Source organism: Bacillus rossius, chromosome 2 (genome assembly GCF_032445375.1).
Source record: "Bacillus rossius redtenbacheri isolate Brsri chromosome 2, Brsri_v3, whole genome shotgun sequence".
NCBI classification, from domain to species: domain Eukaryota; kingdom Metazoa; phylum Arthropoda; class Insecta; order Phasmatodea; family Bacillidae; genus Bacillus; species Bacillus rossius.
The window spans coordinates 89,303,709-89,324,267 of record NC_086331.1 but is presented as its reverse complement, the minus strand read 5'-3'; the positions used below and the strand labels follow the sequence as shown (position 1 = coordinate 89,324,267).

Sequence of the window (20,559 nt, the reverse complement as noted above, 5' to 3'; positions counted from 1 at the left end):
AAAATGTTATTTATTTTAAGAAGAGCGTACAAAACTAGCGAGCGCGCTTATCAGGTGGATTCCAGTCGGAAGAGGCCCGTACAGGGGACCCGGCCGGCCGGCCGCATTCCCGGCCACAAGGTCGCGAACTACGCACTCAGCGTCCGTCGCTAAAGGTTTAATAGCGACCTAGAGCTGTGCATTAAAAAAAAAGTTTCTTCTGACTATTTAACCTATACATTCGCAAGAATTGTAGAAATCGGAAACGAAGAAATTGTACACCAGTAAGTGTCTCTTAGAAGCAATCTAGTTTACGCATATTTCAATAAGACATTGAGGATTTCGTCGAACTAACAGCTGATCATTATTTGAAACAAAACAAATGACAAGTACTGTCTTTTTAAAATAGTATGGTCCTAGAATATGGTCTTATTCGTTTTATCTTTGGCAAGATTGTGTACCATTTTGTTATGGCTCTCAGCTGAGTGTATGAGAATTGGTTTTGTTTTGTTGTGTCAATTGTTTTAAAAGTAGTGTTATGAATTGTAGTGTTTACCAATGTGTTAAAATTTCACTGCATCCATTAGTTGTATAAATCTCAGTTACCAAAAGACAATGTTTATCATAATGGATTTCCACTGGGAGAGTATTTTTGAGAACGTCTGTCAAGCGTAAACAGTTCAAACAATGTTCATGTTTTAGGGTCTAAAATGTGTGAATAATATTTTAATGGCGTTCTTAATTGCAAAATATCAGCACCTTGTAGGAAACCACCACATATATTTTATGTGGGATCGTTTTTTTACATGGTGAGTTCACAGAATGTATAACTGGCCTTTAAAACTTCTTCACAGCTGAATTTGATTTAATTATTCTTTTAAGTTGTATTTTTAATATGCATACTTTAATCCTATTTGATTACGTATAAGTTTCTTCAAGCAATGGAAGTCTGATTTTCTTTCTGAGTCTAATATTATTTTTCAAACAGAAGGAGTACAATTTTATTCATAAAACTTATATATAATGCAGATTTGGGTAAATATGTATTGTACGGATTAGCGCCAAAAAAAATCGTACAAATATGAAATAACTTTCATTATATGCTCTTTTACGTCCTCTTTTCAAAACCGCCTGCGGAGATTAAAAATTCCAATTACTTTTGGAGATATCGCCGTTCTTATTTTGCAATACAAGCCGTATGTAATCATTCAACAGACGCCATTTTATATTTTGCCGTGTGTGCGTGAATGCCTAAATAACAGAAATTTTCCATTAGGTCAGGTCAGTTACAGTATAAATACTTTGAAACTGAACGGACATTAAAAATAATAAAAATTAATTTTAATGGTTGTTTTGTTTTAAAGTATTTATAATGTAGCTGACCTGACCTAACAAACCGGGAAAAAGGAGAACAGTAGGAACTCACGTAATTTTCTTTTTACGTGATGTAGTCATTCAACTACGTCGCGGGAAAAAAAAAAAAACATAATAATACTTGTAAACAAGCAACAATGGTGAACGCGGGAAGCCTACGATTCACTCATCCTTCTGGACATACCCGAATACTCACGTTGGCAAGCCTTCTTTCAACAGACGTGCATCTTCGGTTTTTTTTTTTTTGTTTATTGTTAATAAATATGCAACTCATGAAATCTAATGGTCAATTAGGTTATGTTAGCTACATTATAAATACTTCAAAACGTTGTGGATGGTTGATTTGGTTAGGATAGCAACATTAAAAATACTGTGAAATCATGTAAACGGTTTCCTAGCGCTGGATAGCTACATATTAAAATGTTATTTGCTAAGCAACCATAAAATGATTTTACAGTTTTTTTAATGTAGCTATACTTACCTAATATAACCATCCATCTACAATGTTTCAAATTATTTTTAATTACGTCTTGCTAATTTTAAGAAAAGAAGGCTTGCCAACGTGAGTATTCGGGTATGTCCAGAAGGATGTGTGAATCGTAGGCTTCCCGCTAAAAGGCCGCATCAGTGCACAACATGAAAATTAAAAAATTCCATATCTCCTAAAGTATTTGGAATTTATGATCTCCGCCGGGTTTAATGAAAAGAGGAAGTTAAAGAGCACAGAATAAAGGTATTTTCGGATTTTTAAAATTTTTTTTTAAAAAAATTGCCAAAAAATTAATGTTAAAAAATTCGATATCTCTAAAAGTAATTGGAATTTTTTATCTCCGCAGGCGGTTCTGAAAAGAGGACGTAAGATAGCATATAATGAAAGTTATTTCATATTTGTACGATTTTTTTTGGCGTTAATCCGTACAATACATATTTACCCAGATTTGCTTTTTTTTAAGTGGTAAAATTTCCATATCATGTATCAAAATTTGTCCCTTGATCTTGATGGCATGACCCAATGGTACATGATGCTTACATTTTAAATTTACTACATCGAACGATCCTGGATATAACAAAAACTTGTGATATATAATGAATTATGATTATAAGCTGAATACGAAAGACACTATCCACTAGACCTGACATAATTTGTTTGAATATTGCGATGTTCAAGTTTTTGTTTGGCCTGAATATTTTTATGTATTTAATTAAAATAGCAGCATATTGTATCACAGGCTCAATATTTACAGGATCATGCCATCATGATCAAGGGATAAACGTGAATATGTGATACGGAACCATCACAGGTTTGGAATCTACTGTAAGGCTGGGTCTATAAACTACTCAAGGGATGCAAAATTGCAACAATGTAACATGCAATCAATGCAAGTAAATCACGGTCGTTAATAAAGCATGCAAGGTGCAAGACTTCATTAATCCTACATCTTGAAATTGTAAAACTGTAGAAAACAAATTTCTTTCCCAGGCTTCATTTTATAATATATGTGTTTCATGATATAATATGAAATAGTTACTAATTTAATTTAAAGTTTTTATATTATTTCACTACCGTCAACTGGTCTGACTTTGCACCATATTTTACACTTACAATATTCATTTCTAGTGATACTCCACTAAAAAATAGTATAAAATTTTAAAATTTTAATAGATACAGTGTTAAACAGTGTAAAATCACATGCCGATTGCCAACTTTTTCTACGTTAATTTTTTCGAACGTAATAATTTTTTATATTTCATGGTGCAAAGTCATCCTGATTTACCTGACTTTGCACCATACAGTTTTCATCATTGACAAATGCTAGGAAATGGGTTTAGGTGCAAAGTAACCTAGGTATTGAGGAATTCTATAAAGCAATTTTATGAAGCCCTTAACACATCACACATCAATTACACAAGCACAATTTTTAATCAATGACTATTTTAAGATGTGCCCCAAAAATTTTACTTTAACAATGTAAATAAAACAAAAGAAATTCTAAACTATCATAATATATATATATAAGAATTCAAAAATATTATCTCCAAAATTGGCAAATTTAAAGCTTAAATTTAAAGAACACAGTTATAACACACACAAAAAAAGACAAAACATCTGTTCAATTGTCATACATTGCCAAGTTCTGGCACAGAATAAAATCATCTTTTATTAATAGGTGTGGGAATTTGAATCCCACCTAACACCTCTTCCCACTCATATTCAAGTTCATCTACTGAGGTTGGCCACTTCCATGCATTCGTAGTTTTTACCATGGTTGGAACAGTGACAGTTTTATCTAAAACTGATGTAATTCTTCCAGGTAAGAAGGATCCTTCATACACAACAACATGCTCGCCAACAACTTTTTTGATGTTCTTTAGTGTCAGATTGCTATTCCCTCCACTACTGATGAAAGTGTTGAATTCTTCCTCTTCTTTCTCCTCTTGTTCTAGCTGTGCAGCCATTTGTTCTAAAGTTTCATCTTTAGAGCTGTCACTTGCAAAACCTTGAATTTCGTCCTCATTTTTATTGTCGTCAAAAGATTTCCCCTGATGACTCCTTTTGTTTGCAGAATGTTTTGAAGAACTAAAGCACCATCATTTTCTGTCAAAACCACATCACCATCCACACTTTTTCCAGGGACCACTTTAATTTGCTTTCGTTTCCTAGGCTTTAGCAAACCATTCCACTCTTGTCGTTTTCTTTCTAGTGCTTCAATAAAAGAAGCTTGCAAAGAGTGGTTGTCAACTTCAAGGCTGTCAACAAATCATATTACTTTATCTTGTGCAATAGGCACAATTCCGCAGCTTTCGAAACCTGCTTTTAGGTTTTTTCCAACTTGTGGAGTTATAGCATCCCACAGCTTTTTCAGGAGGTATGGAAAATACTGTTTGTCAATTGTTGTGCCCTTTCCACCTGAGTTTGTTTCCTTCCAGCTCAACAAGATTGCACGCCAACAGCCCTTAACTGGTCTAAACATGGCTTTGTCAAGTGGCTGTGTGATATGTGTGGTGTTTGGTGGCAAACATAAGAATAATTTCATTTTCGGCCAACTGTTCCAGTGCAGTAATCGAGAAATGACTTGCAAGGTTATCCCCAATGAGCACTTTTTTTCCAGACAATTTGCGAAGATGAGGAACCACCAAATCCCTAATCCAAGCAGTAAAGGTTGCTCCGTCGAACCACCCAGATGGTGTGTGATTATATTTGGCACCAGTTGGCCCTCCCTGGCACCAGGTAGTCCACAGTTGTGTAGATTTATACACCACATAGGTAGGAAGAAGTTCTCCAGCTACTCTTCCACAAAACATCAATGATACTGAGGACTTTGAAGAGTTGAGAATTCTGCGTGGATATTTAATTCCAAGTCTTGTGATGATCTTTGACTGACCAGGGTCATCTGTGATGTTTGTTTCATCGAAGTTACAGATGTGAGTTTCAGGAATACCCTCCAACTCTTTCTCCAGATTACTGAAGTACTCCTGCACCATTTCTTTTGTCAAGCCTGCTCTCAGTTTTTTAACGTTTGCAGCAACTCTCATTGACATTTCCTTATGCCTTCCCAGAAAACCGTTCACCCAATGGGAACCAGCATAAATGCCTTCCTTAAATCTGCTTACTTTCCTTCCACATTTGTTCAAAAAGCAAGCTATAACAGCCACTAAGTCAGATGAAGTAACAGGAAATCCAAATGTACTCATTTGTTCCAAACAAGTTACAAAAATCTATTTCTTCATTGATGGAGAAAACCGCTTGTCCACCAACCTTTTTCTGATGTTTGTGCTGAAGTTTATAGTTGATAGTTCTTCTGGGAATTCCATACTTCACCTCTGCCTCACGCTGAGTGATGTTCCCTGCTCTAATTTCTTCAATACAGGTATTCAGTGTATCTTCAGTATAATCTATGTGCTTCCTGGTTTTCATTTATATTTTGATGGCATCTTTATTGATCACCTGAAATTTATAGTGAGCCATAGAAAAAAGGCGGGTAACATTTTTTTAAAGCAAATTAACAGAAAAAGAGGGGAATTAATTTTTGCAAACACAGCTGTGTCAGGGCATTAGTTGAGGTGACTTTGCACCACCAAGTTCGATGGTGCAAAGTCAACCCTATTAACACAAACACCAAGTCACTTTCTCAAAATTGTGAAACACAGCTCTCTACACTTAATATTAAGCAAACCTATAACATTCTTATTGAAAGACAGATAAAAAATGGAAAAGTAGGATGGTATGCTTACTCTGGTTCATGTCAAATACTTCTTGAAATTTAACACTTTTTGCTCAACACAATAACACATACAAAACTAATGTTATCCAATTGAGGTTATGAAGCAAACTAAAACTGAGAAAAAGGTAAGGAAGTCCTCAAAATTATGATCCATTGTTGTCAAAGGTAACAGAAAAAAAATAATTATCCCATTTAACTGCAAATATTATACCTCCTTTTGGTCACTATAACAGTTTACATGTTTTGGTGCAAAGCCAACTCAATGGTGGAAAGTCAGGCCATTTTACGGTATGCAAAATTTAACAAATGAAAATAACATGTATATTATAAAAACAGTTCTGACCTATATACATAATGTCTGGGTCTGTAAAAGTTTTTAGAAGACTTTTCTGTAAAATTCTCGTGTCGCTGCTTTTCCGTGCATAAAATATTAAATTTAAAAAATACGTTTTTCAAACACTAAAGACATATTCCTCTATTTACCCTGTAAACAGCATTTCTTAATTCATACTGGTTTCTGAAAAATTATCGTATGTAGGTGACATTAGATAGCCTATGCAATGAATTGGCTGTCGCATGTTGTGCTTTGATTGCATTGCTGATCCTGTGGTTTTCCATACATAAGAACGTGTATATTTTTGATTTGGATATTGCATCACAATGTAACGTAAATAATAAAAAAAAATAATTTATGGGATTTCTTATTGTGCATCCAAACCCAATTGTCAACCCTTGACAGTATTTTTTTTAGCAGTATGGAGTTGCACCGACTTTTAATGTGCAATAGCACATAACCTTACGTATGAAAGGAATTATTACGTTTAAGACATACAATGACAGTTCCTTTTATACATCAGGTTACGTGCTATAGCACAAGACAAATCGGTGCTTTGTGCTTCCATGCTCCTAAAAAAGTCTCTGTCAAGAGTTGATGCTTGGGTTTGGATGCACAGTAGGGAATCATGTAATTTTTTTAAAAAATTAATATTTATGTTCTATTGCAACACAATATCCAAATGCAGAGTATACACGTTCTTATATTTGGAAAACCACAGGATTGGCAATGCAATTAAATCACAAAAGGCGATGGCCGCTTCACTGCATAGGCTAATGGTAATTTCTCAGAAACCAGTATGAATTTATTATTGTTGTTTATAGAGTAAATAGAGGAATGCCTTTAGTGTTTGAAAAAAGTATTTTCCAAATATTATTATTTTATTTACGGAAGTGCCGCGATGTGAGAAAATTACCCACTTTTCTTCAAATATAGAAGGCTTATGTGCAAGAAGTTGAATATTCGCAGATGCTTGTGTTTAATTTTATAATCTTGCCTAGTTTATAAACAGGTATTTAAAAACATTGTTATTGAACTTTTTGCAGTGTGTGCTTGTTGCATTCTTGCATTTCCTGTTCAGTTTATAACCCAGCCTTAAAGTATAGGTTTCATCAATTTAAGCCTCTGCACATAGTTGTGATGTAAAACACTATTGAGACCTGTACCTCTCATCTGGGTAGTACTATTCAGGGTTATGTTTATACTGGATTGGTGATAACCTTTGTTGAATACTTTTGATTTACTTAACCTTCTTGGTTTAATTGATAGTTTATGGTTTTATCAACTTTGTTATTGAATAGGGTAATTTTAAATGAGGGTAGCTTTTTAAAACAAATAATTAAGCTTATATATTTTATTTGAGTACTATTAATATCGCATGAATATCCTGCAAAGGAGGGTTTTTAGATTCTTTTTGATTTAAAATAATTTGAAATAGGAAAGTTACTTAAAGAAATTCGGGAAATAGTAAGGTAAAAAGCATTGAAGTATAGAAAATACTAAAGTAAAATCATCAAACTCTGTAAAAATTTAAATGACAGAGATTTCAATCAATATTAACGTAGTTACACATTTCTATGACTACCAGTCTTTTCACAACTACAATGTTTTCCAGGATTTAGTCTTAATTACAAAAAAAATTAATTTTGTGAGAATTCGTACATTTTGTTAATTTTAGCATTTTAAAGGTCACTGACTTTACTTAACCAGATAGTTTAACTATTTTAACAACATTTTTCCATGTTTTTATGACCTAACACAATATATTTTAATTAAGATCATCTGGATAGTGAAAACCTGCTTTCCCGGAAAGAAAGATAAAAAAGGACCAATTATTGCGAGAATTATAATATTTTTAACAACCATTTACTTCCTTTTTATTTAATGAATCTTTTACAAAAACATACTCTTTATGGAAAATTTAAATAATCAGCATTAATGTAAACTACTGTAAAAATACACAACACTTTAAAAAACTCACCTTAATTAAAGTGTAGACACTGATGTTTGTTGAAATATTTTTTGCATTATTAATTCAATATAATATTAAAATAAATATGGAACATCACACACATTCATTCTATAACTGCTCTGTAAAATTGTTATAGAATGCTCCACTGCCTACCTACCACAACCTTTCTCACAACCATCAAAAGACAAAAAAGAACTTTTAAATACTTACCTATAATAATATAATTTTGATTGTCTACACTTTAATAGTTCTAACTCAAACATTTCACTTTTAAAAAATAAACAAACTAAAAAATCTATATATTTATTACATGATATTAGTCTCAACATATAGGAATATTTAAAATGCCAAACATATCACACATCAAAACATGCAGGCAAGGAAACACATAATGATTTACAAGAACTATTTTATTATTTCAATTCTATGAAAAATTATTTCAGTCCAGTTGGTCCGATTGGCAATATTTTCATTGTTTCCGTGAGACAAATAACATTGCAGTGTATTTTACCTTATTCATCATGATGCCAATGGTATACTAATATAAAAAAACTACTGAATCATCTTTCTCAGGTAAAAAAACTTCTTGCAATTATGCAATGCTCTTTTACAAAATCATCACGTATAATAAATTAATAGTATTTTCAGAATTATATATAATTTATATATATGTGTGTATATGTATATAGTCAAAAAAACATTCTTTGTTCAAGAATTACCTCAAACAGGTAGTCTTAAGACCAAGAATATGATGTAATCAACATCTAATTAACTGTGAATATACAGTTTCCTACAAGAGGTACCTTCACAGTGTGTAGATATACATTTACCAGCTTGTAATGATTCTGTGTTGACAATTAGTTCATTGTTTTAACATCTGGTTGTTTTAGTTAGTGTGTAAGTGTTTGTGGTCTCAAATGCTAAATAGAGGAATGGAGCAGGTGGTGGAGGCGTACACCAGGCAGGGTAGAGGGGAGCCAGAAAATGGTAATATACTAGATGGGGTGCTGGCAAGACCAGTGGAGGCAGTGGTAAGCAAAATGGTGATAGAGGGGTTTGGCTACCATTGGGTCCTAGTGGTGGAAATAGAAATGGGGCGGAGGGCTGAGAAGGAAACTCAGGAGAATGTGGTGAAAGTGTGGGGTAGGGCGGATAAAGTTGGGCTGTGGCATATGATCGCAGAGTGTGGTAGGTGGGCAGGGATTGAGGGACTAGATGATAAAAACTTAACCTTGAGAAGCATTCTGGAGTAGGTGGAGGAGTGTTTTGTTCCTGAAAGAAGGGTAGGAAAAGGGGAGAACCTTACAATGAGAGAGAGTTAAGGTTTATGAAGCATAAGTGCCACAGGCTTCATGTTGAGGCCAGGAAGCTAGCAGGAGAGAGGATAAAAGGAGTGATGAAGAAGCTGTGAGAGAAAATGAGGGAGGCAAGGGATGCATAAATTGGGCAGCAGACTTCCTTAACGGATAGGAATCAGCGGTTGAGAGTGGGAAAGGAAAGATTGGGGAGGGGGAAGTGATGTGATGGGTTCTAATCTAATGGTTTTGTCTTTCTTTGTTTGAGCAGGTATGGTGAGTGTGGCACAGTAATGTGTTTTTTTTTTTAATTTTTTAGTTTTTGATAAGGTTTGAGTTTTTTTTTGTCGAGCTATGCAAGATATTGTGCATAAATGTTAATATTAGTAGGATATAGATGAAAACTGTAGACCATTAAAATTCATGACTACTGTTTTTGGTGGTTAATTAAAAATTCCTGTTGAATTACATTAGATTAAGGTTATTTTTATAGTCATAAAAAGCTTGTCATAATATGTGTATGGTTTCAGGTGCTAGCAAAGCAAGGGGCAGGCACAGCAATGGTCACGCCATCGGAGTATCAATGGTGAGTAACAAGAACACAAGTAATAGTGAAGAACTGCTGTTTTATAGGATGATTAGGATTAGTGTTTTAGATAATACATAACAATACTGATGATGCCATCAAGATGCCAGTGCTTATGTCATTACCATCCCTACAATTGTTACTAATGCAAAGCTGGAAGAATCGGAAGCTTTGAGCTGTGTATATTAAAAATGCAAACTAAAAATTTTTCATATGGAAAATATTTATTTAGCACTATAAACACTAGAATTTATGAGATTCTCCTTCACTCTACAATGTACCATAAAACTTATAAATTCATATTTATTGTTAAGAGTGGTTAGTATGCTATTTTACTTCATGATACATATTACATATATTATACATTTAGGTACTTATTGTTGACTAAAATAATTGGTTTCTAGTTTACTTTTTAATACTCAAAATATGTATTTCATTATTGCATAGTAAACTAAAATTGTTGGCTCTATAATTTACTTTATAATACCAAAAATATTAATTCTGTTTCATATATATATGTAATACAATAGAATGGTTATTATTCTATGTTTTATGTTTTAACAATACAAAATATATAGCGAAAACAAAGTACATATATGAGATTGGTTGGGATTGTAGTGTAGTTTACGATACAAAACATTTCCATATTGTAAAGTACACTAGATTAGTTGGTATTCTGGTGTTGTTTACAGTAAAAACTGTAATAGTTATTTCCCTCTGAACTAATTTTTTGTCATGCTTAATTTTGTCAATCCAAAACTCTTCTTTTTATCTGATGTCTTATAAGTATTAAGGGAAACCTAACCTAACCTAACACCTATTTACAATCTCATTGATCTACTAATGTTTTTGGAAATCTTTTTGCTAATATATATATATATATGTTAAAACTTCTGAAAATTTTAATCAAATCCAAGACATTACACATCTCGCTAAAGAAAACGACACCAATGCTTTAAATATTTTAATTCCTACAATAACTGAGAGTCTATAGTAATATGGGCAGTAAAAAAAACTGGTCAAGCAACGTAACTGGGTATGATGTATCTCTAATTTTATGTGAAAGGGATGTTTTAACATCTTTACTTCATTAATGACTTGTAGTTTCAATGTTAGTCCAAAAAATACTATTCTTCCTTCTTTGTGGAAAAATTAATATTTTATGATACCTGTCTTTAAATAAGGAAATAAAAATTAGTCACTATCGACTAATATGTTTATGTTCAAAAGTTATATATATGTGTATATATACATATCATGAAGTTTTATCTAAAAAAATACATTTCTCTAAAACAACATGGTTTCCAATCTGGAAGATAAAATTTAACAGATCTTTTTATTTATGTGTAGGCTACCAATTTAACATTCAGATATCAAACTGATGCTATTTATTTTGACATTAGTAAAGCCTTTGCTGCTTGCCAACACAAATATTATTTATTAAACAATTATAAATTTTAGGCCTCTTTGAGGTCGGCACAAAATAAAATAGTCAACAAACTACAAAACACATACAAACAATTACACAAATGACAAAGCAGGCAGGCACTACCGGTAGGTAGACACCACAAGCAGGGAAAGCCCCACATGCAGGTAGGGACTACATGCAAGAAAAGCTCAGCTCGCAGGTAGGCACCATACTGCAAGCAGGCACCACCCACAAGCAGGCACTACAACCCTGCTGACATTGTCCCGGGCTGCGCCCTACTGAGCCCGATGTGCCACCACCTCCCCCCTTACATGCTGTGAGCCCCCTCCTTCCACCCTCTACGACCCTGGCGTTGAACCGCCAGACAAAGTGTGTGTATGTGTGTGCGTGTGTCGGCCCGCGCCCACTGATGTGACGTCAGTGCTCCGTTCCCGAAAGTTGCCGAGCGAGGATGAACGGGCAGTGAGTCGTGAGCGCTGCGAGAGGACCTGTCATCGTTTTCGGAGCTTGTGAGTGATACAGGGGGAAACGGGCCTCACCACACACGGGTTACGTCACGGCCCTGAGAACAGAGTAGCCGGGTCCACATGCCCGTTATAATGTGGTGGGGCCCTAAACTTCGACAAACACTTCAACCCCCATTGCGGTAGCACTGCAAGGACTACACCATACAGGACATTTACTACAGGACAAGAACAGATAAAGAACAAGAACAGATAAAACATAAAAAAACCTAATTAACACAATTGCAATATATGCTAGGACTACATGTGAAATTAGAATAAAACCCAAACAATTATAACAGATCAAGGATAATATGTATGTATGAAATAGAGAATAAAGTAAGTTTATATAACTAATAATAATACAAAGTTTTTTTAGTACTAATATGACTATCAAAGTAATACAAAATTTTATCAAATGTTAAAACTAGAAATTAATCTGTAAATAATGTCTTTTAAAAACTGAACAAAGTATATGCTGTAGACGACTATTAAATTAAGGTACTCAAAGACCAGTATTATCAAGGAAGTTTTTGCAGTTGAGTTTCGAATTGTAGCAGTTAGGAACATACCTAAAGGTTTTCTGCGTTCAAACAAGAGAAACTAGATTTGGCAGGGTGTCTACTGACCCTGGAAAACCTGGAAATATCAGGGAATTTTGTAATCAGGGAATAATCAGGGAAAAATCAGGGAATTTTTGTTTGGTAGGTTGTAGTTGGCAATACGGTTTTTGTTTATTGATCAGCTTGCATTGACGTGGCATCATGTGTATCCCCTCCCATTTTTATTTTTGAATGGCAAATAACGAACAGTTCCCACCTCCATTTTCTTTTATTTACCATCAGATTTGGAAGTGGCATCAAATCACGTGATACAAACTGGTTCAAGCTGGTCTGTTATCCTGCTGACGTGACATGCTGCAGCATTGCTTCCCACGTTCGGATTATACCAACAGGTGCATTTAATTTTAAGTATCTATGGATGCCCTCAACGTAAACTGGACATTTTTGTTAGCTTTGAAAATATGTACATACCACAGACACTTTTGGTGAAGATTCGCCATCGTTGCTAGAAATTGGTAGCTGTGGGCTTCATACGGTCCATGGTGCTTTCGAAACCTGGAATTTCTGCTACACAATAGGACGTTGTTAGTTTTTTGAGGCACAGTTACTATTTGTTTAAGCACGTACCTGCAAGGAGGGCAGATTACATTAGAATAACTGGATCAGAGCTTTTTCCCAAGAAATTTTGTGCAATCAGATGGAATACTGCAGTTGCTAAGCGTGCCATGAAAACGTTACCCCACCTAAAGAAATTTGTTAGTGAAGTTTCTATTTCATCTCTCTCTTTCAGTGTAGTGAAAAGTGCTCTTGAGGATAATCTTCTAAAAGTAAAATTGACATTCTTCCACTTTTTGGCATCAGAGCTGGAATTGTTTCTCACAATGTTACAAAGTGAAGCACCCATGGCACCTTTTCTCTATGATTAACTGGTAGACATTTTATTAGCTTTGGCAGTTAAGTTTTTGAAACCGGAAGTACTGAAGAGCTTTAGGGAGAAACGCAATGTATCTCGATTGGATGTAGATAACCAGGAAAATCTATTGACTGCTAACAATATCAAGTTGGGTTATGCAGTACGCCATGCCATCAAGAAAGAGAAAGTACCAGAAAAGTATGTCCTGTTACTGAAAAATGATGTTAGGACTTGTCCAAAGATTATGGTAAAAAAACTTCAGGACAAAAGTCCCCTGAAGTACAATCTTACCAAGGGAATTTCCTGCTTATGTCCATCTGTGGCTTTAAATTCGGGTGTGAGGAAACAGCGTGTGAAGTACAGTTTAGAATGTTGTCTTCAAAACAGGTGATTATCAGGACAAGAAGCTGATAACATTGAGTGATCATATCATTGGTATGTTCCTCGCAAGATTCTGCAGCACTGTTCTCGTCTTTTTCTCGAGAAGACGGGCGCCTTGATCACTTGTGGATGCTCATTCTTAAGGCACATACAGTAGCTTCCAAAACAGGCCTTCTAAAGTTTGTGAGGATGGTGTTGGTACTTTCCCATGGAAATGCATCATTGGAAATAGGATTTTCAATGAATTCTAATCTGCTGACTGAAAACTTGCAGGAAGAAATACTGATCGCACAAAGACAGATGTATGACTTTGTTCAACGTTGTGGAGGTGTAGAGCATGTTGATATCACCAAGTCCATGTTACAGTATGTAAGAAATGATAGTTGTAGGCGTAAGGAAGCCCTGCAAACAAAACAAAAAGAAAAGGAAGCTACAGACAAGAAGAAGGCAGAAAAAAGAAGAGTTGAAGAGGTGATCAAGGCATTGCAGTTGAAGAAGGCTCGAATGTTGGATTTGGCTCGTTCTGAAGTAAGTGCAATAGATGCAAAAGTTGAGTCACTGCGAAATTGATGGGAGCTTCCTTTTACTAATGTTTTTTTACAAAAGGAAGTGTGTGAAATATTTGTAGCAGCATGTTTTATTTGCCATCAATTGAGTCACTTTGGCCACGTTTGGAAGAAGGTAATTTTTTTACTAATTTAAGTAAGTTGAAATACTTTGAAACCCGTCAATGTAATATAATGCAGTTTTTTTCAGTTTCTTGGTATGTCGTAATTGTGTTAAAGAAAACCTGGAAAACCTGGAAAAATCAGGGAATTTAATTTACTAGATCTGGTAGACACCCTGATTTGGGTTTGGAAAATTTTTATAATCATTAGGTAATTTTAAAGAATTTGGTTTGAATGAAGCGGCTGGGAGTTCAAAGCCGTCGGGCGTGTTTGCGTGTGCTCCTCGGTCTCAATGTTTATGCTGTTTATTTTCAACATTAGTACTGTGAATTAATATTCTTTAAATCTCCGTTAATCTGTCAACTTGATTTTTTGGGGTTTTGACTACCCTATAATGATGCTACTACTCCAGAAATAGTGTAAGATGCTCACTTGAACATGTTCCTATTGTGAAAAAGTTGACCTGAAAAGCGAGAATATGGTAGGTACTTACAACATTACTTACGGATTCAAGAGCTGAAACTGCCAGGATTAAGCAAGAGCTGCTCCATATTAAACAAATTCTGAACATCAATAGAGACAATGAAAACTTGTAATGTATAGTGCTGAAAAAACCTTACAACAGTAAGATAGCAGATCATGTGAAATCTCTGGGCGACTCTGGACACTGCAGTCCGTCCATTGACCCACTTCCAAAGCAGCATGAATCATGCAATGTCATGAGTAAGGCTACGGCCACACGAGCGTGTTTTCACGCAGAGATTCTGCGTGAAAACACGCCAGAAATATGAACCGCAGCAAGTAGAATGAGACCGGCCAGACGCAGCGTGAATTCCCGCCGGGGAGAGGACAGAAAGGCGCGTCTTCAAGGTCGCCCGCAAGAAAATGCACCGCGGCCAATTCGTTGGCGTGATTTCACGCAGCGTTTCAGTCGATGCCCGGCCACACGTGCGGGAATTCTCGCCGCGTTCTGTTCTGAAATACTACCCATTGTAGTCGATATGTTACGACTTCCGGAAAATGTTCATGTAGTTTTTCTTTTCATACCCCAAGACCTTAAAACCATGGTCAACTCAAAAACGCGCGCGCGTGTATATGTGTGTGTGTGTGTGTGTGTGTGTATATATATATATATGTATATATGTGTATATATATATATATATATATATATATATATATATATATATATATATATATATATATATATATATTTAGTTATTTCATGAACATATTTCGGCACATTCTTCAGCACTAACACATTCTCTCATTTCTGTGTTACTTTTTGATATATTTAATTTCACCATAGACAAAAGTATTTCAAATGAGTTAACGGACATTCTGAAGTACTCAAAAAACTTGTCTGGATTTTCTTTTAGTTTATTATGAAAGAGCACAAATTTTCCTTTCGTTGATGTTTCACTCAATATGGGATGGACTCAGTATTTTCTTGAATGCTTCCGCCGACGACGACGCCTACGAAACAACAGCACATCACTTAAAATCACAGCAGCGTTCTTGCTTAATGAATTCATAATCAAGCCTGCATAGCATAGATGGGTGCCAGTTCACAATACAACGCTCATGTGGCCGGGTAGCGGATTCATTCTGCGTGAAATCACGCGCTAGGCTTCAGCGTGAAAACACGCACGTGTGGCCATTGGTCGCTCAGGATCTCACGCTGAGTGAAAACACGCTGTAACAGCAGCGTGAAAACACGCACGTGTGGCCGTAGCCTTAAGACAGCATCTAGCAGCATATCAACCAAGAAGGCTTTAATACGGTGCAACATGTGTTTACGTCCTAATCGAATGGGAAATCAGATAATAAACGCAAACATGAATGCAAAAAAAGGCAATGAAAGTGTGCATTAAAAATATGTCTACTCTCAAAACAATCTTTAAACTTACCTTTAAAAATACAAAAGCTCTGTTTGTTACGCGGTTTGAACCAACCGCCCAAGAACAAGAAATTATTGACTACATTAATGAATTCATTTTGACTCAAGTCAAAGTGACTAAACTTCGAACAAAATTCAATTCATATGCCTCTTTCCATGTGTCTGTACTGGAAGAAGACTGTAACAGAATTAACAACATAGTATTCTGGCCGAATGGATGTCTATTAAGACCCGTCTTTGGGAAATGTCACCCAGAGCAAATTGCCAGCAATGCTGGTATAGTAGGGCCGCGACGTCTTGGCGGGTCGACTCCCTAGAGCTCAGCGACCTTGTAATCGACACGTCCCGCCTTGTCTGCTCCGCTGATAGCAACGGCCTGGAAGTCTCCATGCCGTTCCGAAAACATTGGTCGAAAACAATCTCACGTACGGTGCAACACAGCGCAGATCTTAATGATACAGAGATGCGATAATGCTTTACGGTAATTTATTATTTAAAGGTAGTGCACCATTTGCTCGACTGGGCAGCTTAGTTAAACATAGTTAAACATAGCTATACAATTCTTTAAAGTTAAGAACTAAATTTGTAATTGTGGGTTGCTGTAGGAAACACAATTAATTAAGACTTGCATGTAACTCCCTCGCTGATGCTTACTTTTCCATTTGGTTTGGCTGAAATGTGAAGACGATCGACATGACACTTTCACGCACTTCAAGAACCTTAACACGGGTTGGTATTTTTTCCATAACAGCACTCTGAAAGAACCATTTTAGTAATTTCGAGGGGTCCGAAAACCATATTTATAACAAACCATCCTCGCGTATTTTATAGTCTCCTGTTGTTGTGCTTGCTTTATAAACAAGAGAGGCTCCAGGAAGGAAACCCTGCCTAGAACCAACGCTTAAAACTATCAGCCTGTGCGCTGCATTTCCTGTTGCCATTACCTACACCTTCAACGTCACCTTTCTTTTGCCAACATTTCTGAAAGGTTAAATTAGTGTCAACCCAGGATTCATCCATGTCAAATATATTCTTCCCAGTCTCCCTGCACTGTTTCATCTGAGTCAGCTACCGTTATCGCCAAGCAACAACGTCAGATCTTTCGAGAAGAAGCATTCGCTTATTTTGGCTTCTTCTCCACACAAAACCCATTTCTTTGAGTATTTTACGCAGCGATGTCTTTCCCTAACTCCATCCGAATTTTTTCTTTCAAAACTGGCAGTAGTTTCCTTGTCGTTTTTTTACTGCATAAAATTCGTGGCTAGTGTCTCTGATCACTCTTCTATCAAAGTCATCAACTGACAACAAACGTTTCCCAGTTTTTTTTTTTGGCTTGAAATGAATAATTAAACATGAGAGGCTGTTTAACGGTCAAATAAAGGAGTGATATATATATGTAAATATAAACATATAAATTGTAAATAAATAATGTATTAATATAATATACATTAATATATATCATAAAATCATATATATCATAAAATATATAATGCAATATATAAAGTATATAATGTAATATAATATTATGTAATATAATGCAATATAATGTGTAGCAATATCGGCTACACTTGTAGATAAAAAATATTCTAACAAGCGGTGCAGAAAGTTTGGAAAATTGCCAAATGCAAAACAAACAAACCGCGGGTGAAATTACGGGGAATGCGTTGAAAAACTTATAATGTTGTTGTTTGTTTTTTATTTGGCGTCTCTCTGTTGTGTTTTCGGATGCGCGAAACTGATCTTTGGCTTATACCTGTGTATCGCGCAGCTCTTTCGGTTGCATTTGTTAGAGGTACTAGCAGACATATGTTGGCAGCTTCTTCATCACAACACTGGATTACACTACTTCTAATTTCCCTCTCCCCACTATGTATTACTTTATTGTATCTTGAACGTCCTGCGTCGGGCTCCATTGTTCACTTCAGACTGAGAGCGTGGCGCCTGATGTTTTTGCTATGAACCGCATAGCGGCTGATGTGCGCGCGCAGCTGCTTCCCCTCTCATTTACTCTTCCCCGCTTCCCCGCAAAACGACACGCCAAGACGTCGCGGCCCTACTATACCACTGAGGAGCCTGTAAATGCTAGTAGGCCTAAATCTGAACCTCCCATTGCCAGCATGTTTGCATCTACTTCAACCCAAGTGCCTGGAGGAGCACCGTAATCGTCTTATCTTGTAGCTCAACCCTAAGGGGTGAGAAATTTCATATCAAAATGTCGGAGAACTGAGAACAAAATTCATTTTATTTTTCAAAAATCTTGTCAGTTCCCAATATTATATAATCTACCTCACTGAAATATGGTTCACGAAAGCAGTATAAATTCTCATTATTTCATGGACCAATATATTATCTTAAAAAATTACAAATGTGCAGCTGAAAATGAAGAAAAGAGGTGGTAGTGTTTTAACTGCTGTTAATAAAAACATATTTATATCAGTTCAAACAATAAATAATTATGACTTTCCTGGAATTGAAGCTGTCTGGCTAAAATTCAAAACTTCACCTACTAATTTTCTAACACTCTGTAATATCTCGTTACTCACAATGCATACTTTGACTACTTTGAGACCTTACAAGACCAACTCATCACCTGTCTAGAAGACTTAGTGATACTTAATGATTTTAACATTCCTGGTGTTGATTGGATTAACAATCACCCTGCTGACATTTTGCTTACGCACATTAAAACCAAGGCTCAGCACTTAACTCCATTTGACCTCTAGCCTCGGGCTTACCCACTGCATTAATACCCAACTATCTAAAAATCTTTTAGATCTCTGTTTTATCTAATATTTTTCATGCGGATGATGTGCTTATTAATGCTGCTTTAAATGTTAGTATTATAATAGACAGTTTGTTGTACAATAATAATTTATATCCTATGTTTAAAAATTAAAAACTGTAATTTTCTTGGTGTTTTCAATTCTATTAAAAAAGATGATTGTTGAGATTTCTACAAATTATCCAATGTCAATGATCCTGTTGGTCAGTTAAATAATTTTATATGTGAAATAATCAATATCTCCATTCCAACATATACAAAAAGGCCTCTAAAAATCCTCTTTGTTTTTCAAATCAATAAATCCAAGCCCCGAAATCCAAGATATATTTTCATAAAGTATACGAAAGAAATAACATGTTTTATTGTATATAATTTTCTCATTACTGGAAACAAGTGAAAATTTTAATGAAACATGATAAAATTCATTGGACCAGAATGATTAATAACAATGTCAAGAGCACACCTAAATTTTTTTGGCAATATGTCAAAATTATGAAGGACAACATCAACACTCACTTAAAGTTAATGGTGTTATATCCAATGATCCTGTTGTGTTATCAAATATATTTGCCCAGTATTTTTCAAGTATTTATGTGTCATCAAGATGTAATCCACAAGTAGCTGTCACCGACATTCTGAAAGGCTGCTCTTATTATTAGTACCTTTATTATAACATATATTTAATACTACAACATCAAAGTCAATAAAGTTCGTTCAAGTAAGAAATAGCTTGAAATGAGGAAAGTGAGAAAAACAACGAAACGTAAATGCTAAAGAAACATGTTATTAACATTTGATATATTGAATACAACCTTGTAACAGCATTTGTGTTATTTGCAGCAAACGGATAGTTATGATAAATGATGCAAATGTATTCCCTTGCACAACGAAAGTCAAAAATATTTGTTCAGTTCGATTACCAAGAGGTGACATCAACGTTTTGGCGGATAACCGCAGCAAGACTTTTAGGCATGAATGACACTAAACTGCTCAATGTGCCTGTAGAAATTTTGCCCCATCCCTGCCGCAGATAATCCTGTAATTGTTGTATATTGCGGGGACAACGGTGGGTCTCTTCCTCTTAATAATTATACAAATATTCTCTATAGGAGATAGATCCGGATTTGCTGCTGGTCACACTGAAACTGGGACTTGTTTCATACATGGCCATATTTGTGGCCATGCATTATCGTGTTGGAGAAGATATAATTTTCTGCCAAACAATTGCTTCACGTCAAGAACGCGTTTATGGTTGAGAGCCTTGATCGTACCCGTACAAAAATGCAAATTGCCAACTCCATTCACTGCCATGCAACCTCACACCATCACAGAGCTTGGTTTAAGAACCTCGTGCTTGTAACAGGATTAGGTAGGTAATCATTTGCTTCATCTGTCTTTCTAGTAACCTATTGACCAATACTTCCATGTTTTAACCCCTGGTTACAATGACATTGGACTTTCTTAAAAACTTGGTATATGCAGATAATTTTTTAAGTTTGTTTTGGGCAAAGTTACTATGTTGGTATGGTAAATCGGTGTTGAAGTTGACAGCACTTTCTTCTAGATCTGTGGAGACCTTTCTTGTAATATTTTATCATTTATTGTATTTAAATATTCTAATATTTATGGTATGTATTTTAATGTAGCCAAGTACGCAAAC

The 20,559-nt window shown here is 35.4% G+C and overlaps 1 protein-coding gene across 2 annotated transcripts in view; it reads left to right on the top strand.

Moving 5' to 3' along the window:
* Window positions 1-419: 419 nt before the first annotated feature.
* The window catches only part of LOC134529443 (signal peptide peptidase-like 3), a 151,100-nt gene continuing 130,960 nt past the window's right edge, over window positions 420-20,559 (top strand). Inside the window, exons 1-2 of one of the 2 annotated variants that reach the window (XM_063363543.1) lie at window positions 420-788; window positions 9,708-9,763. In XM_063363543.1, the coding sequence (XP_063219613.1) occupies window positions 786-788; window positions 9,708-9,763 (59 nt within the window). In that variant the 5' untranslated portion in view covers window positions 420-785. The remainder of the gene's footprint in view (window positions 789-9,707; window positions 9,764-20,559) is intronic. The other variant, XM_063363544.1, reaches the window with a different exon arrangement.